Source organism: Buteo buteo, chromosome 8 (assembly GCF_964188355.1).
Source record: "Buteo buteo chromosome 8, bButBut1.hap1.1, whole genome shotgun sequence".
In the NCBI taxonomy this organism is placed as follows: domain Eukaryota; kingdom Metazoa; phylum Chordata; class Aves; order Accipitriformes; family Accipitridae; genus Buteo; species Buteo buteo.
The window spans coordinates 44,854,345-44,877,859 of record NC_134178.1 but is presented as its reverse complement, the minus strand read 5'-3'; the positions used below and the strand labels follow the sequence as shown (position 1 = coordinate 44,877,859).

Genomic DNA, 23,515 nt, shown 5'->3' with positions numbered 1-23,515 from the left:
CTGAATTAAGTTGGTATCTGTGTTATTTAATCTCGGGAGTGGAAGCTGGTTGACTTAAATGGTCAAAGTGCTGTGCAGCTTTTAGGTTTTCTTCTTGCTTTTGAGAATCTTTTCAGTTCAATAATGCAGTGCAGAAGAAAAATTGATGCCACTGTATATTATAGTTCCAGTTAATTCCAGAAGAAGAAGAAGCGAGAGTGGTTCAGCAGCAAAGCAGATGCAAAGTGAGGCTATGGAAGCTCCTTAGCTGATTTGGCAAGACCCTGACCAGGCTAATGTAACTTTGAAGTTTGCTCTGCTTTTAGTTCTTGAGTATTATGCATCTGTAGGGTTCTTACATAGCAATGGATATACACTGTTCAAGGTTGCAAAGGTTTTTCTCTTTTTTTTTTAAATTCAGCTTTTTCAAAAATATCTACAGTTTTCCATTCCAATAATATGTCCTTGATGATCTGTATGTAATGTTTTTTGTTTGTTTTCTTTTCCTATAGGTGAGAGCATTTTAGTTTGCAAGCCCTCAGAAAGATCAAAAGGAACTGCTCTACTTCAGGGATCTCTGAAGCCTGTTTGCAGTTGTTTGCTTAGAAGAGAAGGGGAAGGTGTTGCTTCTAGCATGAAGAGAGCAATACTTGAGGTACAGGACACCTGTACGTGGAGAGGGATTAGAATGGTGCTTGCACTCTTGTAATTATAGGATGGTTTCTTTTGTGACACCATCAAATATTTTCTGTGCACTTTCATTTTCTACTGTTTCCTCCCTTGTAAACCCAAGCATCTTCAGAAGACAATTACTTGGGTCTGCCAGCTTGCTTCAGTATTCAGCATTTTGCTTGGTATGTTTCAGTCTCTGCTTGCTGCAGATTAGGATGTGAGCACACTCAAGCAAGGGTTACTAAGCTTTGCCCTTGCATTCAGATATACTCAAACTGCAGGCAGAAATAAGTGTAATTCTTGAACTTCATGTGTGACCTGACAGTCTTAACTGGGAGATACTTGTAAATTACTGATCCCAGAGGCTTTGTAGACTGAATTGGACCATAATGACATTTGTAGAACCTTGTAGGGTCCCTTACTTCCCTCCTCAACTTATCTACCTCTTTTGCACAGAAATGATAGAAATTTTTAAAGTACATTTTTGGTGAACAAATGGGTGTCGTACCCAATTCACTCCCTCTAGCCTGCCCTCCTTTGTAGGGTTCCTACGGGAGTAAAAAGGACCAAAAGGGCGTTACTCCACATAGGTGAGCTTATCTCCTTTTCCAGAGTTGCTTTTGGGCTTGAACTGAGCTTAGACTCCTTAAATACAGTTTGTTTGCTGTACTACTCTTACTGTCCTGTGAAAGCTGCTGTGATACTTAGAACTTGGTTGTGATTCCATAGATTTTTTTAATTTTTAGCAGACCAATGGAATTTCTAAATGCATTTTTCTACATCAGGGCTATCTGAAAGATGGGGGTTCCTTGCTGGTGATGTTGCTTTATAACATAAAAAAAATCCATTGAAACCATGAAAGAAAGTTTTTAGCTAAACACCTTGCTTTCTCAAGGAAGACACAGGCATGGAAATGACTCAAAAGGAAAAAGCAGTTATGTGACAAACAAAATGAGAACAAAATCTAAGGGTAAAAAAAAAAAAATCACTCTCAGGAAAAAAAAAGATGGGGTATAGCATTCACACTTATTAAGAGAAAACTTCATTATGCTGAAGAGCCTTAGGAGACCTCCTCCTTCCTGGTTTGCTTTTTGTCTTCAGAAAATTGCAGTTTGTGTTCTAATATTTTAAAAGTATTTCACAATGTTGGCTAAGCAAAATGCCTAGGGTTAGTCTCAAATCTAAATTGCTACTATATGTATGTCCAGTATCAAAATAAGATTTTATAATTTATTCTTTCCCATAGCTTAGTCTTATTACTTCTACCTAAGGTGTCTAACTTGTTGCCAAGAAAAATCCTTAAAGGTTGGCAGTTGCTTTGCTTCATGTTCCTCTCTTGTTCTGGTTCTTTAAAACTTAGATATCTGATGGATCAGTCTCTTTGATTCTCCAATCTGATGTTCCATCCTATTGCTTCTCTGGCAATATGAACAAGTAGTTTTCTTCAACAGATCATAGTAGGGGGACTGGCCGACACTCCAGATGATGTGCAGACCTACGCTTCTTGCACTCTTCTTGCATCCAGCTTGAAGGAAAGCAAGTGGGGAAATGAGAAAGCACAAGGCAAAGCACAGACTGGACCTATCGAGGCTTGTGTGGCATGGTTGCTAGAAAATGAATTCATTCAGGTTCTGGACTCCGGCAATGATGTGAAAGGTAATGTTGGTGTTCTTCCCAGTGACTGCAGTTAGCAGTTTTGAATCAGTAAATCTTCTGCAGCTGGGTACACGCTCAATGTAACTTTTTAATGAGGACTTCTCTGCATGTTTGTTTTTATTTTAAAGAATCATGTGTATCATGAATTTTTTTTAGCTTTCTGGAGGGTGTCTTCATACCTGTTTTAACATTTTTTTTTTTGCATGCATGTGTTCTTGGAAGGCCTCTCTCTGCATATCACCTCTAAGACTGATGCATCCTAGTCTATAAATTCCCAAAATACCTTTAAACAAGGCATACTTTTACTACAGGATTTGTGCACGTTAACTGTAGACTATGATTTTTGTCTTTCTGAAGAACCACCAGCACATTCTAAGTGACTGCAAGTCTCTTCTAGAACTGCTTGGTGTACATGGTTGCATTTTTTCCTGATTTTGGCTATTCTTTTAAAATGGCTAAGGATGAGACTCTTACAGTAATAGTAAGAATCCCCATTACAGGTTAATTTGTATCTCTCATTTAAGAAAAGATGATAGGAAATATTTGGTGTTCCTGAGTAAGAAATACTCAAAATGATAGCTCCTAGGCAGGCTGGCAGATGGGATTCCGGTGTTCTTTGTTCAAATAGCTATCATAACTGTTAGTCTGAATAGTTAGAGGGATCCAAGCTTGTGATCTGGCCTCTGAAAAAGGCTAGTTTAGGCTTTGGCAAGTCTAAACCTTTTATTGTTTCCATTTTCCTGTCTTCAGAATGGAGAAGTATGCTATTTCTTCTTGAAAAAGCAGTTGGGAATAGTTAGTAGAATTGATATCTATAAAATACATTGCAACCTGGAAATGAGATAAAAACTTGCACTTAACTGTTTCTCTGTGTGGTTTTTTTTTTGTGTGTGTGGTTGGTTTTTTTTGTTTGTTTGTTTTTAACAGCAAAGGTATATCATCCAACACATCTTGGCTCAGCTACCCTTTCCTCTTCTCTTTCACCAACTGAAGCCATGGAAATCTTTGCTGACCTGCAGCGAGCTATGAAAAGCTTTGTTCTGGAGAATGATCTGCATGTTGTCTATTTGGTAGGTTCCTCATTCTGTGTTTTGTATTTAGTACCGCCAAAACTAAGGAAAGGAGAGAAAGCACAGTGCAGAGTTTTTGAGGGCTCTGTGTACGTAGGGGTTTTTTTTTTGTGCTTTGCTTAGCTCATCCTTTATGAAAACAAGTTCATAAATTGAATGTTTGTCAGAACTAGTCTGTTCCCATAGCATCTATTGTGTTGGCAGGTGCTGCATGTCCGTCTAAGCCCATTGTTGTCACTCCTGACTTTGAAAGACCTAAAAACTTTGTAAGTTTGGGTTGTAGGATAATGGTAATTTTTCTGACACACTTGATGAAACAAATTAGTTTTGTTGTGTGTTTGGGATCAGCAGGTTGCATCTCAGATTGTTTTTGGAGGCTCAGAAAACTTTTGGGGTTTTAGTATCAATTTTGCCTACAAAAAGCCTCAGAGAACTACACTGCTTTCTTCCTATGCGTGGGCCTTTCTTCAGTTCGGTAACAGCAAAATTAATCTCTGATTTAGTTTACTTGCCTGGTGATGCTGCCAGGGCTAAAGGAAGGAGCGTGATAAATCTTTTGAGGGGAAAGCGTCTCCAAGTTTGTCAAGATTTACGTGCATGGACATTTAAAAAGCTAAGCAATGCTATTTAAGACCATTGGAGAGGAAGCCATGAACCTGTGAAGATTAGTGAGGAAACAAAATAGAGTTGCAGTGAACATCTTAGGATTCATGGCTGCCAGAGGCCTATCGTGCAATCATTATCTGAAATTTGACAGTTGTCTTTAGCCTCCTTATGTATAAAGTGTATTCTCTTTACCAGGCTGATAAATCAAAGGCAAAATTTGGGCATCTTGCCTGAAAAAAAAGTTGACTCCAAGGAGAATATGCTTGTGGTTACAGAGGTGTTGAGCTAGGGGACAGGGAGAGGCAAGAAATTGAGGGTGCCTGTCTCTGCCTGCTGTGTTCATTAACCTGGTTATTGGCTCATACTGATAGGTATTTTGGGGGGAGCGGGGGGGAGGGGTGTCTACTAGTGTCCCATATGTACCCATATCTCTGCCTTAGAGGACCACATTAAATTTTGTTTGATTTCTACTAGGCAAAGTGGACTGTTTTATGTCATGCCCCAGTGAATTTTTTCCCTGTTTGCATATCCAAAACAGAAAAACAAAGGATGAATTTTGTTCATGTTCTGGGTTAGAGACAGTGATGGCAATATATTTTTTTTTACCCTGTACTTTTTAATTGTGGCAGCTTGTCTAATGTTATTTTAAATCAAAGACACTGTTGAACAAAATGTTCTCAAGATTCTCTTCATTAAGCTAGCCTTTCTTGCAAGTCTGTTCATTTTGAAGGCCGAAGGTTTGTTTAGTTTTGGTGGCTGGTTTGGTTTTGTTTGTTTGTTTTTAAGACTTGTTGTCCATGTGTTCCTTATGGGCTACAAGGGAAATTATCTGCTATAATGCTTTTTAATTCTCTTAGGCTTGAATCTTTTACTTGTACAAATATGAGACTGAATTCCAAGACCTTGTATTTTAGGAAAATTGATTAAAACAAATAAGTATTTGCTAGGCTAGGAAAAGAGTTTTCTTTAAAGAAAAAAAAACAAACACAAAAACCCAACAAACAACAAAAGACAATCTCCCACCTTAATAACTCTTTTTCTTCCTAGCAGATGAACAGGCATGGATGATTTTACAACTATGTAGGCATCTGGTATTCTATATATATATAACTAACAACTGTTAGTTATTTCAAAATAATTAATCTTGCAGTATATCGATACAGATATGAAGACATTTTGTCTCCTCATACTGAAACTGACTGTGCTGATTGAACGATAACAGAATTGGTATTCTGTCTAAAAGTCTGTGAATGCTTTGGATGGCTTTTTTGTTAGTGTTGTTAAAAGCTGAGATTTCTTGTACTCCGGGTAAACGAAAGCTTCAGTGACTTCTGCCAAAATCTATTTTCTGTCCTGCTTTATCAGATGATGTGGCAGTGGTTAGTGTGGTTGCTAGTGGTTTTAAGGGGTTGATAGGTATCTGTCAGTTTTTTTTAAAAAAAGAATAAAGTTTTGTTTTGTTAAAGGAGAATAAAGATGCAGCTTATAAATCTTCTAGTGGCTCAGATTTAGGGAGCAATCTGACAAAGATTCCAAATTGTTTAATCATAAGAGTACCCGTATGAGTCAGATCACATCAGTACAAATATTAAAAAAACTAGGTTAGAAGAGCTTTTACTTTCTTCAGGGTACATGGTCATGACTCAGTGCCTCTCAGTAGTGCGTAGGATGCTCTAACTGCATTCCCTAGACTGTATTTTTGTTTACCCAGAGCTCAGTTCTGTTTGTTTCTCTGAAATAGTTTTTTGTATTGCCTTATTTTCTTTAGGTCACGCCGGTGTATGAGGAGTGGACCACAATTGATTGGTACCAGTTTTTCTGCTTATGGGAGAAGCTGCCTGCCTCAATGAAACGTGTGGCTGAGCTGGTGGGGATTGAAGAAGGCTTTCTGGCTCGTTCTGTAAAGGGAAAAATCATAGCTAAAACAGAGAAACAGCATAGACAAATGGCCATCCACAAAAGGTAGCCACAAATGGGTGTGAATGGGCAAAGACTAGAGGCTGTAGCATGTGGACAGGCTCTGTGTCTGTTTTCAGGAACTGGCTCTCTGGCTGAGTGAGCTGATAGCTCAGAGCACCTGGATCTGGTGTGCTCTGAACTGAGAACACTGTTGGCACAAGATGTTTGTGCTGATGTTTTTGAAAGCCATCTTCTCTCTTTTTTTTGTGTGCTATGCTGTAGTACCATTCTGTCCTATGCTATCACAGTGCATTTTGCCATGTACACTAATGTGCCCTGGGTGATGATTTTATTTCCATGTGTACTACTTCTACAGGTTTTTCACCAGTCTTGCCCTTTTGGATTTAATCAGTGAGGTTCCCTTAAAGGATATGACCAAGAAATACGGCTGTAGTCGTGGCCAGCTTCAATCCTTGCAGCAATCTGCTGCCACCTATGCAGGTGAGTTGTACGGGCAAAATACCCAAGGAGTCTTAGGCTAGTCTGTTTTCTTTCCTTCCAGATATGGGGATAAGATAGCCGCAGTGTGGTACTAACAACAATCAGTCTTGTAAAACCACTTCCAGCTTTATAGCTTAATCTGTGGTTGCCCCTGCTTTGAGATGGAACCACAGAGTGTGCTGTGGGAAGGGGGCCAGATGAGTGGAATCAAGCAGTGCTGTAGCATGCTGAGGTTTGTGGAAATCACCCGTATACTGTGCAGGAATGTATTTTGTTCAATACTAAGTATGGAAATTAAGTACAAGTCTGTTCTGAAGTTTTGCTCTATCAGGAAAGAGTACCTTTCAGCATGGGTGAAGTTTGGGGTCTCTAAAACTTAGCACAACTTTCTTCTGGTTGCAAAGTTAATGGGCTGGAAAGTATAAGTTTATAGTTTTCAAAACAGTTTGAGTAGTTTCCGGGACATTTATCACCAGATAACAAGAGGTCGGATAGCTGTCACTTTTAACTTAACTTCCTTAAGAGGACTGTGTAGGAGTAGAAGTAACAGCCCACCATGTGACTGAGATTTTTTTTTTTTTTTCCATTGCCTGTCCTCCATTATTCCATAAGCGGGTCTTCAATTTTTAAGATAGCTTTAGCTCAACTTGCAAAACCCTATGTGTGGGTTGCAGCATGAGTCAAAGCCCCAAAATGAAAAGGTCACGCCAACTGATGCAGAGTAGTTTAAATTAATTCTGGTAGTATAAATAACTTTTTGTTGTAGCAGTTTCATAATTCTCTATTCCAGTGTTAATAACTTTCACAAAAGTAATTTGGGAAGTAAAATGAACTGTTGACATGACATATAGTTAAGAGATATGATAAAAGTCATATTCTCTAATCACTGTAAAAATAGCGAGGGATGCTGTGTCTTTCAGTTATTTTCATAATTTGTAGATGCAATCTGTGAGTAAGAAACTGTCTTTTCCTTGCTCTTTTCCTCCTCCCATGTTCTGGGGACTGCAACTGTAACCTTTATCGCAGGCTTTGCTACCTCCTATGATGCTCTCAGTAACTCAAGTTCTGCGGGCCAAATTCTGCTCTTACAGACATCAGTGCTGGCTTTCCTCAAAAGATTTGTGGCTTCTCTTATTGCCACTCATCACTGCTTTTTCTGTCTTCTTTTTTTCAGTGTGTTTGGTTCACAGGAATCCTGTTACAGGATATGCATGTGCTTCACACTTTCAAGATTAGCGTCTTTGAAAAAGCAGTGTCATTCAGAATTTCTACCTCACTGATAAACTAGTTAGTTCTAGATTGAGTTCTGTGAGACCAGCTCCTAGTCATATTTGTAATAAACATGAGTTAGTTTCTGTAAGTAATGGGAAGGTGAGAGATGTAAAGTGAATGTCGATTCAGATGGGGGGGTGCGGAACGGATCCAACTTAGTAGAACTGGAGCTGGAGTGAAGACATTGATGTAACTTCTGTGTTTCAGGAATGGTAACAGTTTTCTGTAATCGACTGGGCTGGTACAACATGGAGCTGTTGCTCTCTCAGTTCCAGAGCCGCCTCACTTTTGGGGTTCATAGGGAGCTTTGTGACCTGGTACGAGTGTCTCTGCTGAATGCACAGCGTGCTAGGATGCTTTACAACGCTGGCTTTGTCACAGTGGCTGATCTTGCTAAAGCTCGTCCTGATGATGTGGCAATTGCTCTGAAGAATTCAGTACCATTCAAAAGGTGAGAAATCTGTACGTCCAGAAGTCAAGTAAAGGAGTTTGTAAGGTGAAGGATTACAGGATGAAACCTGTAATAAAGTATGACAACCTTTTGGGACTTGGTGCCAAACGTTAGTTAGAAATGACGTGTGGGTCTCTATGACTGATCACAGTCATTCCGTGATTATTTTGAAATTAATAGAAGCATCTTTTATTTGCAGTATAAGTTTGAGAGACCTAAATTTTCTTCTTGTTCCTCTTTTCAATGCACTGTTTAGTCCTACGTGAATTGTTAATGCTTTCTGGAGACCTTTTGCTGCCTCTAAAAGGAAGCTCCACCTTGATGATTTATTACTGTATATCATTGGAGATCCTCTTGTGATTTTCGTGTTAGTGCAATGACAAGCTTCCTTGATCAAGTACCTGTTGGACTGTGCCATGACACCTGTCTGGTTCATGCTCCTGAAGTTTCCTTTCTTTGGATACCAGTGCATGGAGGAGGATTGATTCAGACCTGGATCTTGCCCTAGTAGGGGGTCATGACTCATCTGGGGTACATGTTTGGACACAGAAACCTCGGAATGCTTCTGGGGTATGCAGCCAGTAATATCTTTCATCAACATCGGTTCACATATAGACAACTGAAATAGTTATTTCCTATTAAGTGTATTATATCTTGGATATAGTGCTTCTGTGAAGCAAGGAAGCTGTGAAGCTAATTGAAATGGGAGCAGAGCAGAATAGTGCCATCTTCTTGTGTTGTTTGTCATTTTCTGCATGTTTGTTTACATCTGTCTGTTACCTTTCCCATAGTGTTCGTAGGGCTGTGGATGAAGATGAAGAATCAGCAGAGGAGCGTCGGACTGTGCGCAGCATCTGGATGGCTGGAATGAAAGGCTTAACTGAAAGAGAAGCAGCTTCCCTCATTGTGGAGGAAGCCAGGGCACTTCTCCAGCAGGATTTGGCACTGATGGGAGTGCAGTGGAACCCAGAGTCTTTTCTTGAGACTGATACATCCTCTACAATCATCAGTGAGTCAGCACTGGAAGACAGACTACATAGATCAAATGGAGAGCAGTCTTCTGAATCTTTGAGGGTATTAAACAACAAAGGGTGCAGAGTTGAAGACTGTAATGGCCTTGGTTCTCAGACTGGAAACTTATCAAATATTAAAAAGGGATATAAAAGGCGACTAAGCAGTAGCAGTACAGAAAACTCCAGATTTGAGAGTGAAGTCCCATGCAGGAGACAGGCTCGAGCAGAGGAAGCCAATGATGCTATTGTGTACAGTGCTAGAAAACGGCCAGATATATGCAGAGATAATGAAAATGTAGAAGGAATTTCTCTGGTCAAAACCAAGATGTATTCCAGGAGAGCAATTCCAGAAGTCCCTACTGAACAAGGAAAAACGCCAACATTGAGAACAAAGTCTTCAGCGTCTAGATTGATAAAAAGTACGGACATGCATTTAAACAGGACTAGGAACAAAAATACTGCTTCAAAAGCGCACAGGTCATTTCATGAAGATTCAAATATGCTTAGCATAGACATACAAAAGCCACCTGCTTTCCATCCCACCATCTCTACAGATAATTTTTTTTCACATCAAAATAATAAGGAATTTATGGAAACGGGGTCTGTAACTTATAAAGTCTCAAATTCTGTACTGATGGGGGAAATTAATCATGAGAGGAAAGATAAAATGGAAGGATTATTTACAGAGCCTACTATCACTAAGGAAGGCATGCCTAAGGGGAGAGCATGTTTTCAGGCACCTGTTACATTGCAGAGTACTCCACACAACGATGTGGAGACACATAATATTGTAGGAAGTCTAGTAATACCTGGTTGTGCTAGGATACAGAGAAATGAAAATACTGATGATAAGCAGAATAAAATCAATAAAATGCAAACAGATGCGAGCTGTGCTGAGGCAATGATTGGTAAGCAGCAGATGGCTTTAGACACAGATCATGGTAATGTAACTGCTAACTGCTCTGGAAGTGGACATGTCCATTATGGCAGCAGGATATGGAAGCCTGTGCATTTTTGTCCTGATGAGGATAAATCCTGCCATATTCAGATTCAGAATTGTGGCAAAAATGGGAGTGAAAAGCCCAATGGAATATTGTTACAAGCTGGAGCACTGCAGAAAGCCAACAGTCATCCTAAGGATTTTCTGAAAGACTCTCCAGTAAAATCCAGAGGTGTTTGCAATGCACATGATGTTCAGAATGGTTCATCCTCTGATCTGTTTTCTGACTCTAGAGACTTTGAAGACAGCTTCCCATTGGATACTCAAACTGAGATGATAATAAAACAGGAAGGAGCAGCTGGAATCACAGGACAGCAGGGAATACAAGGTTCAGAGCTGGCAGCAATACCATGGCAGGAAATCTCCAAGAAACTAAGCACTTCACGGACTGAGAATGCTACTGATGAAAGGCTGGCTGCAACAGTTAGGAAACTGGGCTTATCAAGTCTTATCACAGCAAATAATGTTGCAAAAAGCACAGCTCAGCACTGCAGTAATAAAGTTTTGGAGTCTAGAGGTCTTAGTTTACAACCTGTAGCGAAGGAAATAGAATCTGCACCTTGCCTTAAAGAAAGCAATTTGTCAGTGACCGACTCCCAGCTACACAGTTTTCTACAAGGTTACCAGACCCAAAATTCAGTGAAAGGGGAGAGTGTGTCTAAAGGCCTTAATAAAGCGAACTCCCCTTTTGGTAGTGAGGACATTGTACAAGTAGAATGCCACCCTGTCCCTGAAACAAGCCTGAATATGAGTGATATCTTGCTGTTTGATGATAGCTTCAGTAATGTCAGTGACCTTTCAGCTGTTCACATCATGGAAGCTGACAAAAAGGACCCTGTGGAGAAGCAAGAGGTTTTGCTTCTTCCAGATGGTCTTTTGCAGAACCTAAGGACTGTTCAGAATAAATTTGATGTCAGAGGCAATCAGAAAGAGCACGAGGATCCTGTGCAGTGTAACAACGTGTCTCTAGCATCATCTGATCTAATAGCTGAAGTTTTAGATCATGCAAACTCCCCGTCTTTTCTGGAGGATCTTCCTTCTACATTTCATGGTCAGTCAGGATTAAGAAACACAGTGATTTGTAACAATGACCCCAGACCAAAGGTTTTAGTAGGAGATCACGGTGAAAAGCTCCAGAGAAACCAGCAAGCTTTAGACAAGAAAACCCATCCAATGGTGTGGACTGACCACTCATTTGAACTAAGCCCAGGATTGCAGGATGTATTAGACAAATGGCCTAGTCCCTCAGGCACTGAACCAGTTTCAGTAAGCTTCTGTTTGAAAGGAAAGTTACTTGCTCCTATTGTTAATCAAGAGCCAGATCCAGTTTTTGAATCTGACTGTTGTCAGCCAGAGCCTTTGCCCACATGCCAGGATTTAAAAAGCTCTTTCAAGGTTAAAGAAAACGAAACAGAAAACTCAGATCTTCAGAAAACGGACTGCATAACACTTCGACTCAAGGGAAGCAACAGAACATCCTGTCCTCCGCCAGATAGTAATAACGGGTTTATTCCTCCAACACCCCCCAAAGAGCTTTTTTCAAAGAGTTCTGCTTCTCTCTCTGTGAAATCTGCAAGAAAGAGACAAGTCACCTGCATGAATGAAGGGCAGCTGACTCAGCCACAGCAGAACAGCGAGGGCAATGCAGAGCAGCTGGTAAAAACACTCCAGATCAGTCTTGGGACTGTAGTCCCAGTTGAGACTGGTGAGATAAAAGATGATTCCACTATAGACCAAGGCTTTTCACTGCAGCTATCTCAGGATGTTTTTCCACTTGTTCCCTTAAGTGCTGAAAGTTTCACTATTATTGATGTAGCAAGTGACAAAGAACTTTTCCAGACTTTTGTTGCAGAATGGAAGGAGAAGAGCAGATTCTCCATCTCAGTGGCATGCGAAAGAACAAAATGTCTTTTGTCTCCCAAATCAACGATTGGCGGCAAATTCAAAAAAGGTCAGTTCCATGTTCCAATGCATTATTTTGTGAACAGCAGGATGGCATCTTCAGCTTAAGGGAGGAGTGGAGAAGGAAAGGGTTTGCAAAAAAGTAGGAAAATTACTGGTAATAATTGAGTATTGTCAGACTCAGTAAAGCAAAGGAGCTGAGTGTTAGTAGAAGATGGAGAACTGGTGTCAAGCATTTAATTGGTAGGTCTTTGGTGATAGTAATGAAGTGTTAGCAGCTTGTTTGTATGCGAGAGCATCTAAATATTCTTAATGTTTCATTGTGTGTCTAATTTTGAAATGGATCTGTGTTGTGCAGTCCCTTTATCATGTGTATCTTTCCATGTCAAAAACAAGTTTTAGTATATTTTAAAATTAATAATATATTTAACAGTAAACTGTACAGATTGTTCAGGGTCTCCACTGAGCAGTGTTACTTGCGGGATTGCCACTGAACCAAGGTTAAATATTTTTGAGTTTGCAAAAAGTAAACTTGGTTCAATATATGCATGTGTGAAATTCAGATCAGTCTCTGGGTTGTTGCAATATTGCTTCATTTTTTTTCCACAGAAGTATTCATATGCTGCAGTTCGCTGCTGCTGCTGTATAAACATACTCTTCCTTTAAAACAACAAGATTAAGCAGAGTTAGATTCTTTGCTGTCGTATTGCCATAACAACAGCAACAAAAATTCTTAACTATCAAAATATATTTTTGATAGACAAACATGAAATGTTTTTCAGAGTGGAAGGAGGGAATACATTTCTGTTTCAAGTCTTGAAGAGATTGCTAAGAAAGGCCAGAGTTTTGCAGGGTGGTTGTTTCTGTTGAGAGAAAGTTTTGCCATTATAAACATGTGGGTTTGGGGTTTTTTTACCTATACATAAAAATGAAGGTATATATTCACTTTTAAGAAGTTTAGGCTCAACTGTATGTATTTACATTTTCAGGATCCAAACTCTTATGTATTTATGGATGCCATTTTATAATTGTAACTTAAAAATTATTCCTTTAGGAAGTTCTCCTCAGTGGATGCAAGTTAAAGATGATGGATTTCCTGTCAAAGGTTGTGAAGACATCTTGGTAGTTGGACTGGCAGTATGTTGGGGTGGAAAAGATGCATACTATATCTCTTTGCAGCAGATACAAGACCAGACTGGTAAGTGAGTGGACAGGCTGTGCTGTGTTGCATGACACTACATTTCAGGAAAGTGTTTCACTTCAGCAGATAGGTTCTTGGAAGAGTTTTGAGTGTTCCAAACCCAGCTCAGCTGGTGATGGAGTGATTTAGCTATGTTATTCTGCAGTCTTAAGTGCTGAACACCCTTGAACATGTTGCTGTGGATACTTCTATGCTGCTATATAATAAGGCCAGGTAACTGGCTCAAGCACTGAGCATGCATATGGCTAAAATGTTAGCTTACTCCCATGTTCTCTTTAGCTTACTTGCTTTTCTCTTTTAGCTTCTTCCAATTTTTGCTCTACAGAACAAATCTGTCACTTGAATGTTGAACGTAACATAATCTGTCCTACATGGGCTAATGGCTAGGGTTTGATTCCTGGCTCTCCTTTGTTTAGTAGTACAGACACAGCATATTGCTTTTGGGAACCTTGTCTGGTTTGATAAAATATATAATATCAGTATAGATTTATTCTTATTTGTTTACAGTCCAACTGTAGTTTTTGTGCGATAGGTGATTGCATTCAAGATTTTTCTCTTGCCTTTCTTATCACACAGTGGGTAAAAAAATATTTTTGCTTGTATTTCCTGCCTTAGAAATCACTATGAGTTTGGCACCGCCACCTTTGGACAAAAACCTATCTGTAACAGAGAGATTGTATCATCTGCAGCTGTACCTGCAGAAGAAGCCCAAGCAGGAGCGCTCACTCGTCATGTATGACTTCATTCAGCACTACAAGACTCTGGTGATGGCTTGTGGCATCTCCTTGGAAGGAAGTTTTGAGGACCCAAAGGTTTGCAGGATTAAAAAATTTAGCTTGGGTAAAACTACTAGTTTAAACACACCAGTGCAAACACAGGAGTACCTTCTGGTACTTTCCTTCTGTTATTTAGATTTGAATATGCAGGGGATTTAGTGAAATTTTCTTCCAGTGGGAAATCTAGAACAGTATTTAGAGGAGACTTCTTTTGCTATGTGTGTTGATGGTGCCTGCAAGAGAAACAGAGCAGGTTCAGTGATAGGTTAACACATTCATCATTCATGTCTGATTGCTTGGATGGGGAGAATGAGTTTAAATCTTGCCCTTGTCCCAGTGGACACAGCTGAACTCTTGTTTTGTTGCTGTAAGAAGCTTGGGACTAAAATGGCAGAAGTGCTTCTAGTCAGATTATTGATTCTGAGAGCAGAAAACTTTGTAAGCAAAAGATTTACCCACTATGTGTATGGACCACCTTGCTACCATTATTTTCTTAAAACAAAGTTTACATGTAATTTCAAGGGGTTCTGGTACCATCTGTAACTCACATGAAATACTGGAAAGAGGTAAAAGCACCTTCTTGTGCTTGTTAGGAAAAGCTCTAGATGCATAGAAATTTCTGGTGTTGATTTTTAAAGCTTGCATCACACATGGGCTGAATAGCATCATGGCAATATTAAAGTCTGCAGGTAAGTAGCTAAGGTGTTCAACACAAGGACAAATTTAGCTTTTCATACCAATACATAGTTTTAGGATAAAATTAAAACCCAATAAAAGTAGCACCTTTCCCTGCACTGTTCCATGTATTAAATGGAGTCATACTCATCTTTGTTTATTTTAGTCATGCAATGAATATATACAGACATCCCCCACCCCTCCATATATATACATGTGGTTTTTACCTTCTGCTTGCATGGCAGAGACAATGCAGAAACCTGTGTTTCATCCTATTTTGACACAAGAAATTGAAATATAGCTATAAGCGAAATTGCTTTGAAGGCAGTGGGAGGTATGAGGCTTACTGAGAATAAAATTTGCCTTGCAGAATTCTTGGTACTAGTGCTGATGTGCAAAAAATAGGAGAGCTCAGCTTGACTAATATTCTAGATCAATAGCAAGTTCTGATTTTTACAAAGTCAGTTTTCAGATTAAACAAGTTTTGATCCTGATTTTCATATTTAACCCCCTTTGTGTTAGGTTTTAATAGATGAAAAACCCTGAGGACAGCACTTTGAGATGTGTTTAGTTGACAAAGGGTAAGGTTTTCAAATATGCAGAATTAACTTGGAGTGAGAACGAAACTTGTCAGTGACTTATGCCTTCTTGAAGGTTTTACCTGAAATCATGTAACTTTTCCACAAATTATTCCAGTCTGCCTGCCAAATCAAGAAAAATAATCTGCACTATAACCTTGCATTAACCTCCAGTTAAATATTCATGTTGTATTATCACTAAAATGGAAAAAAGGTCTCACAGAGGTCTCCCTTTTTAAGGTTGCATGTTGGCTGCTTGATTCTGGCTCTAAGGAACGTACACTTCACAACATGGTGACTAACTTTCTCCCCACCGAGCTACCTCTACTGGAAGGGTTAGGCACCGGCCAAGGAGTGCAGAGCCTGGGGCTTAGTGCCAGTGGAGATCATTCTGGGCGGTACAGAGCAGCAATAGAGTCTGTGCTTATCTTCAATGTCATGAACCAACTCCGTAATGAATTACAGAGGGAAAATCTGACAGGTAAAGAGAGCTCCTCCACTTGGGGGCAAAGAGGGAGGGTAAAGGTAGCTGTGCTACCACAGGCTGAATGACCACTGGAGAAGAGAGGAGATTTGGAAGCTCTTATCTAAGTATATTCTGTAGCAAAATGTTTATTGGTTAAAAGAAAAGAGGGAACTTCCCTTGGAAGTACATCTGTTTTGTCAAAAAAATTATATTTAAAGTTAAAATATTTTTATATCCCAAATATCCACCAGTTCCATTGGTTAAGGCAATAGCAGATTCTATTTTAAGTCTCTGAATCAAGCAGATGTCTACCTCCCAGATGAGTTCTCTGGCTGTTCTGAGGGGACTTGTGGGTCTGTCTGTGGTTTCTCATGAACATTTTCAAATGCTTTCACATTTCTTTGTCAGAAGTAATTCCTAAAACCCTCAAATGTTTTCTGAAGGAGATTTCTTGCTCTTCAGCCTGCCCATATAGCATTGTTTGACGTGTATGTGTTGTGTCCATGAAACTTTGTGATCCCATAGTGAATGATCCAGTATGTTTGCACTAATATTTGCTGAATGCTTGCCTCTGTTTAAAAACAAGCAAACAAAAAAACCCTCAAAAGCACCTACCTGTTGGTGGGCTTTATGATCGTTTCCTCTAAATTGTATCCAAAGCTTAAGATTAGGGTCCAGTCTCACTGAAGTCTTTTATATTGCAAGTTTACCACATCATTTATGATTGTAACAACCAAACCTCAGCACATTTTTAAAAGATGTGGGTGGTGGAATGAAAGTGTATCAACTTACAAACCACAGACATGCTTAATGTAAAGCTTTCTAAAATGTTGATATACAAAGAGATGTGTATTTCTCAGAAAAAAACAACTTTGGCAGAAGTTGTTATTCTCTTGAATACTTTTGTGATAAAAAGTTCTGGAATACTACTTATTATGAAATATTTACTATGAAATATTCCAGAAACAAAAGTATTAAAACTAAATTTATATTAAAAGATTTCAGTGTGTCAGGACATCCAGGATTTTAAAAACTGAGGATTCCCCAGGGTTGGTTTGTTTGTTTTAATCAATCTGTTGATCTGCAGTTGATCTGTTTTTGATGTTATAAAAGTTTTTCTTGGGGTTTGTACTTACTACAGAGGTATTTTCTAAAGTGGAGATGCCCACCCATTATTGCTTGGCTCTGCTGGAGCTAAATGGCATTGGCTTTAGCACAACAGCGTACGAAACCCAAAAACAGGTCATGCAAGCTAAACTAAGTGAGATCGAGACCAAGGCGTATCAGCTGGCAGGCCACAGCTTCTCCTTGACGAGCCCTGATGACATTGCAGAGGTATGTGAGGGTTAGGGTGGGAGGGGGAGAACTTTCTCAGATGATACCCTCAAGAGGCTTTTGCTTAGACTTAAGAAAAAACCTTCTTGGGTAGACTGCATATGAAGAAAAGACAAAGCGCAAACTGACGTCTCCTCAGAGCTGATTTGTCTTTACACTCATTATGAACTTGCTGCCTGCAAAGTGCTGTGCGTCTCCTGCTTGTTATTGATCATTCTGATTTCTGCTAATTTTAGTAGAAATAAGGAAGGTAGAAGTGGAAATAAGCGTGCTGGAAATAAAAACCAACTGGAAATAAGCATGTTGTTTGTATAGACCGTGGCTTCTCATGGCACACAAGATGATCTGCCAATTAAATGGCTTTTGGAGTATTTTGGATGAATGGTGTGGGACTAGAGAAGCTTTTTTTGCAATACCAGTATTCTGCACATGAGATGTGATGTGATACCATGTAGTCTGAGTCTAAGAATAGTTGTACTGAGCAAGTTGCATTGTTACCCTTGTCCCTATACAGGCATAAAAGAAGAGGAAAGACTGCTTTAAAAATTTTGAATCAACTATGGTCTGTTTTTAAGAACCTGTTCTATAGAATTGATTCTTTTTTTTAAAGCCTAAGAAACAGATTTCTATGTAAATTAGAAATACTTTTATTCCTGAAGAACTTTGCTATGTATTTTTTAATGTATGTAACACGGAATCATAGGAATAGATTATAATTGCTGTGCATGCTTTTTCCCCCATTTATTTCCTTTCTATATACTAATTTATTGCTGAGAGGCTATACTTTATGTGGAAATAGTCAAAATTTGCAAGCAGCCATCACTAAAAGAAGTTCCACAGAAATATTCCTCCTTTGTTGCAAATGCAGAAGCTTTGCTCTGTAACAGTAGTCTGAGTTAGAGCTCCTGAAATAATGCTTGGCTCCAATTTCACTCTGCTTCATGGAAAAGGGGAAGGAAAGTTTTTTCTGAAATGCTGTTCTCTGAACTACAGAAGCTTGTTTCTCATGTGGAAATTTTGTTAGGAATCATGTAAAGTATCTTGTATAGGTTAGTAAAGCTTTACCCTTCTAGTTTTGTGTCAGTAAAACTTTTGTGCTACAAAAACGTGCAAGAGAAAAACTTCTATTTCCTTCCGCCAGCTGTGAAGTGAAACACAATAGCTGCTAAATAGTGTATAATGCTACATAGAAACATAGAATGAAAAATGAAGAACTGAGTTCTGTCTGTCAACAAGTAAGCATATATTTAATTTTCTAGTTCTTGGCAATTTTTTAGAAAAACTATAATATTCCGGCTATTCTATAAAAGGTATTTGTGACCACCACCTCCTATGTCATTCACGTTTCTCTGAAGCCTGCTCCCTGCTAACACTTCTTTTTTTTTCACCAATGTTCTTCCCACCTTTAGTCATCTTAATTCCACGTTTTATTACAGTTGACTGTCAGCAGTAACTTCACTTACTGGATGGACTTAATTACCTTTTCTAAAAGCATATCTCTGAATTCAAACTTAGTGTTCAGAAAATGAGATTTTAGATTGCATTTTGTAGTTAATTAAAATAAGGAGGAATGACTTTGAGAGCAGAGATCTTTAATCAGCTTTTTAATTACCTGAAGCATTTGTACTATCCTTTGGTTGGAACAAGCTGTTTAAGTGCTGAGTTGCTTTTTGTTTTCTCTTGGGAGTAGCATGCAGAAACTGATTTGAAATGCTGGCCTTTTTCAGGTTTTGTTCCTGGAGCTGAAGTTGCCACAAAATGGAGATGTGAAAGTTCAAGGGAGCAAGAAAACTCTGGGTTACACCAGAAGAGCAACTGCTAAACAAAACGGGGTTAGGCTGAGCAAGCAGTTCAGTACAACCAAGGTACAGTAAAGTCTGGTTCTAATCTGAAAGTGACTGTAAAAATAACTCCCTCTTCACACATCTGCTGCTTGGTTACATTGGAGTTAGGTATGCTGCCTTAAATGAAAGTAAATTTTAATTGCCTTTTTGCTCCTCCAGTTACCACTGGAAATTCAAACGGGATTCTGCCTTCTCTGTTAGCAGAGTTATTAACTCATCCTACTCTTCTAAAGCCTGAGTGTAGTGAGGACATGACTATAAATAGCAGACTTCAATAAGAATAAATCAGGCAGAATTTGATTTCCCAAACCACCTGTAAGACCAAAATAGCACCATAATTTTGTAAAGCCAATAGTAGAACAGTTTTTCAACATCAGCTTGAAAGATACTTATATACCATGATGATTAAATACAGTATCTTCCCTGCCTGATACTACCATATCTGTATGTTGTGCTTCAGAGAATTTGTCTTCAGAATAGCTGATCTGATGGCTTGTCAAATTTGGTATATCAAAAACTTCTATATGTGTGGAGGCTATTGACATGCTTGCCAGCTGATAAGTATTGTGGAGCTGCATTAATACCAACTGCTGCAGGCTAATGGGTGCTCTTGCCAGACAAGTGATATTAGCAGATATACAGGTTCCTTGCTTTCAGGACTCATTAATCTGTGTTGTTTTCTTAGTTTCTCCTTGTTCAGTGTAGTCAGTGCTTGGAAGACAAGTATTGATTTCCAAAACTCAAGTGGCAGTGAAAAAGTGAGTGCGGTTGTGGTTGGCAGAGCAGGGAGCAAGAAGCAAAGTGAGGATTTCCTCCTTTTGTGATGTGGAGGGATGAGGCTGCAGCTGCCTGCTGCATATAAAAAAATGTTATTTTGAGAAATGTTTGCATGCCACTGTCTTTTGAAATTCTTGTTAGTCCCTTCTAATTTCTGATTTAAATGAAAGGATTTGATTGCTAGTGATCAGCTTTGTCTTTCAAGGAGCATGGTCAAGGGCTTCATTTTATGTGTTCCTAGTGTACAGATAGGAGAGAGCAGGGAGAAAAATATGCAAGAAGACGGAGGAGGAGCATTAACGCTGGGCCAGAGGAGACAACGTAGGGGACCTATGGCAAGTGATGCTTTATTTGATCATTTCAGGTGATTTATTGGTTGGTGCAGACTAAGAGTGGTGATGAGGTTACAAAAGTCCAAAGGGAAGTGATTGCTTTCTTGTGTGTAATAAAACTGCAGTTGTGTCTCATGGTGCTTTGATTGCCCAGGTGTAGGCGGTGTAAATGGAGGTGATACCCATTTAATTTTAAGGCAGTGAGACTGGAAGCTCACTGTGGGTGAAGGAGTTGCTTTTTCCTGCAGAACTGCAAAAACTTTAATTATAAAGCTTTAAAGGCGGTTATTATAGTTGTGCCTTTTTCTCCCCACAAGGATGTTTTGGAGAAATTAAAGACACTTCACCCATTGCCAGGGCTGATATTGGAATGGAGGAGGATCAACAATGCCATTACTAAAGTGGTGTTTCCACTACAGAGGGAAAAGCGATTGAATTCTGCACTGGGAATGGAAAGGATATATCCACTCTCACAGACTCACACAGCTACAGGTAAAGAAATGCGTGCAAAATCCTCACTTCTTACTGATTTTTTTTTTTTCTTTTTCTTTTTGTGTGTGTGTGTGGGCAGCTTTTCTATGGGGAAAAGTAAGGAAATCAAGCCTGTGCTCTACTTCAACCAAATGAAAATACTGAAATACTTATTTCACAAGAACCTGCTCTAAAAGTCTAGATGTGTTAAAATAGCTTTTGTGTTTACCAAGCAGTATTATTAATTTCTTGCACATATTAGCATGTAAATCTCTGACCCCAGAACAGGTTCTGGATTTGGGAGTTTCTTATCAGTGAAACAGAAATGCTGCAGGGGAACCATCTTGAGCCCATTATACCCAAATTATTTTTTTTCTTCAATTTTCTCAATGGTTGTGTCTTGTCCCGCCCTCCTGCCCCTTGTTTTTTGGAGGTGCAGATGTGTGTTCAGCTGTCTGAAGTTAGAGAGACTCCTTTTGGACCCTGACTTTGTTCTGCTTGTCTTCCTTCTCAGGTCGAATAACCTTCATAGAACCAAATATCCAGAACGTGCCAAGAGATTTTGAGATTGAAATGCCAACCGTGGTTGAAGAAAGCCCACCCTCCAGAACCCGTGGAAATGTTAATTCTCATGCTGTTTCTGGGGGCAGGTAGGAGGATCTTGGCAAAGCTTCTGCCTACTCTTCTAATCTTAATGTGGTCGAGTTGTCAAATTTCTCTTTTTCTGACTTCACCTGTGGCTGCTGTCATGTCAGTGTGACTTGTTAGTCAGTGTTTCTCTTACAGTTTCAGGGGAATAAATACCTAAAGATCAGTGACACGTGAAAGACCTAATAATACTAACAGCATGTGACTCCATGTAGCCACTTGCTTTTTGAAATTCTCTATGAAACACTACAGTGAGATTAGCATTATGCTCCCAACTGTTGGATGGAAAGCCTGAGTGTTAAAAGTAACTAAACTGAAGTTAGGATCTGGTCTGACTTTCTAAGAGCTACTCTGAAAGAGGCTAGGTTATTATGGAAGAAGCAGAAGAAAGTTCAACTGTTTTATGCTGTGCAGCTCCCTGTGTAAGGGAACATGGGTGAATATATTTTTCATTCTTTGTTAGTAGTTTCACTTGTGATAATGATCCTGCAAAAGCTACCAGGTAATAGAAAAAGATTTCTAAATCTGGTTTCTGTTAACCAAACAGCCTATTTTGACAGTATTACATGCCAGTGCCTAAACAGTAGTGTGCAAGTCTAGTGAAATATCAAGGTGGATCTTTTAGCAGATAGCTTGTGAGCTTTGGGCCTTCATACTCGGTGGTGGTTTTCTATCCTTTCAGTTTCTCTTTCCATTCAGGTTCTTGTCCCACATGGGTCACCTGAGTGACTTTTATCATCTTTTTTCCCCTAGCAAGATGTGAGAAATTTGGAAGTTTTTGGCTCTTCTGTCTGTCTTCTTTTACCACCTGTGTCTAACATCCTTGTGCCTTGAGTAGCATGGTAAGAGAGCCCAGGAGCAGCAGGATCTTGTCCATCTCTCTTCAGAAGAACCAGGCCTAGCCATGGAGGCAGAAATGTTCTGAGAATGGCTCTGGCAGTGCTCAGGCTTGCAGCAGCTTTGCAGGATGGTTGGAGAGTGGGCTGCATTCTTAGAGTCTTCCCTGTAGCGAAGCAGCCCATCAAAGGAATGGAGTGCTTGCTGAACTTGAGAGAGTTCTGCTTCTCAGGCTGACTTTTGGGACTACATTCGTTAGTTAAGCAGCCAGTGTGTTAGGAAGATGGGCAATCCCAAAGGCACAGAAATGACTGCTGGCACAAAAGAATGTCATGCAGCCTAAGCCTGACATGCCTTCCGAACTTTGGTCCAAACTGCCTTTTAACTTAGTAATTACTGTTACTACTCCTTCCTCTTGTTGCAAGAAGCTTCTAACCAGAGGAGTGTAGCTAAATTAGATCATTGTATAAAGCCCTTACTCATTCAACTAAACTGGGAACCTGTGCTGGACAGTGTGATTCTCTACAGTTCCCATATGTTGTCCCTGACCTTTATTTCTTTTGCAAACTTATTTCTGTGATTTTTGTGCTATCTTTCATCTCCTTGATCCTTACCTTCCCTGAGATGACAAGGTGTAAGAAGAAAATGGAGTGCACAAGGGAAGAGCGCATGATGTCTTTTCTGTGCTTTGCTGAAACTAGTCTTGATCTCAGAGATACCTTTTCATTCTGATAAAGAAATTGCTCAGATCCCTGACCCAAACATCAAGAACTTATAAAGGCCTTTTGAGTTCTAGTGAAGAACCCAACGGGCTGGCAGGTAGACTGGTGCTGATGGGAGTAGGTGGTATGAATGGTGTCGCAGCTGCGCACTGTTCAGTGGGGCACTGATGGCTACAATTCCATCTGCAGCTACAAGTGTCTTGGTGGGACAGGAGAGCTAAGCAGGCCCTGAGATGTTGCAGAGCGCCTGGGTGTCACTGTAAACTTCTGGCCACCTGGAAAAGAAAATCATTTTGCTTTGGGGCCTTTTTTGCTCAATCTTTAGAGAGGAAACGTGCAGTGTTTTACGAGCATGTCTTCTGCAACTTCTGCTCTGCTTTTACAGGCTTACTTGTGTGTGTGCGTGTGTGTGTGCAGAGTCATGAGGCTGATGTGGGGGAAATCTTTTCTGTCTCTGCTAGGTATGGGCTGGTGTAGGCATTCTGCATATGAGAATGATGTTGAGAGAAGACTTGGCACTCAAGGTGGGGTGTTGAATTTTTAGGATTCCTGTAGGACTCCTGTGCTATCTTTCTGGAATGCACCCATCACAGATCTGGGGCCTTTCATGTTACCTGTTTTGGAGTGGAATTATCCAATTTCTGGATCAAACCCCAGATGTACTAGGAAGATTTATCCCTAAATCTGTTCAGAGTCAGTAAATCCCTTCAGGTGTACGTATGGCCTCTGTCCAATTCCCCCCATGGTCAAATTTAGGTATGGCTTGTCCAGAGGAGTGGAATAGAGGCTACTGTCTCACTTGTTTTCACTGATTCTTTGTGGCAAAAATGAT

General features: G+C 39.7%; 1 protein-coding gene across 1 annotated transcript in view; it reads left to right on the top strand.

Annotated features, from left to right (window-relative positions):
- POLQ (DNA polymerase theta) overlaps window positions 1-23,515 on the top strand; it is a 56,978-nt gene that overhangs the window by 19,231 nt on the left and 14,232 nt on the right. The window contains exons 10-23 of the mRNA XM_075034403.1: window positions 492-634; window positions 2,103-2,307; window positions 3,235-3,377; window positions 5,752-5,945; window positions 6,259-6,383; window positions 7,863-8,106; window positions 8,898-12,070; window positions 13,076-13,219; window positions 13,838-14,034; window positions 15,492-15,732; window positions 16,859-17,052; window positions 18,780-18,917; window positions 20,323-20,497; window positions 20,991-21,126. Of these exons, the coding sequence (XP_074890504.1) occupies window positions 492-634; window positions 2,103-2,307; window positions 3,235-3,377; window positions 5,752-5,945; window positions 6,259-6,383; window positions 7,863-8,106; window positions 8,898-12,070; window positions 13,076-13,219; window positions 13,838-14,034; window positions 15,492-15,732; window positions 16,859-17,052; window positions 18,780-18,917; window positions 20,323-20,497; window positions 20,991-21,126 (5,452 nt within the window). The remainder of the gene's footprint in view (window positions 1-491; window positions 635-2,102; window positions 2,308-3,234; window positions 3,378-5,751; window positions 5,946-6,258; window positions 6,384-7,862; window positions 8,107-8,897; window positions 12,071-13,075; window positions 13,220-13,837; window positions 14,035-15,491; window positions 15,733-16,858; window positions 17,053-18,779; window positions 18,918-20,322; window positions 20,498-20,990; window positions 21,127-23,515) is intronic.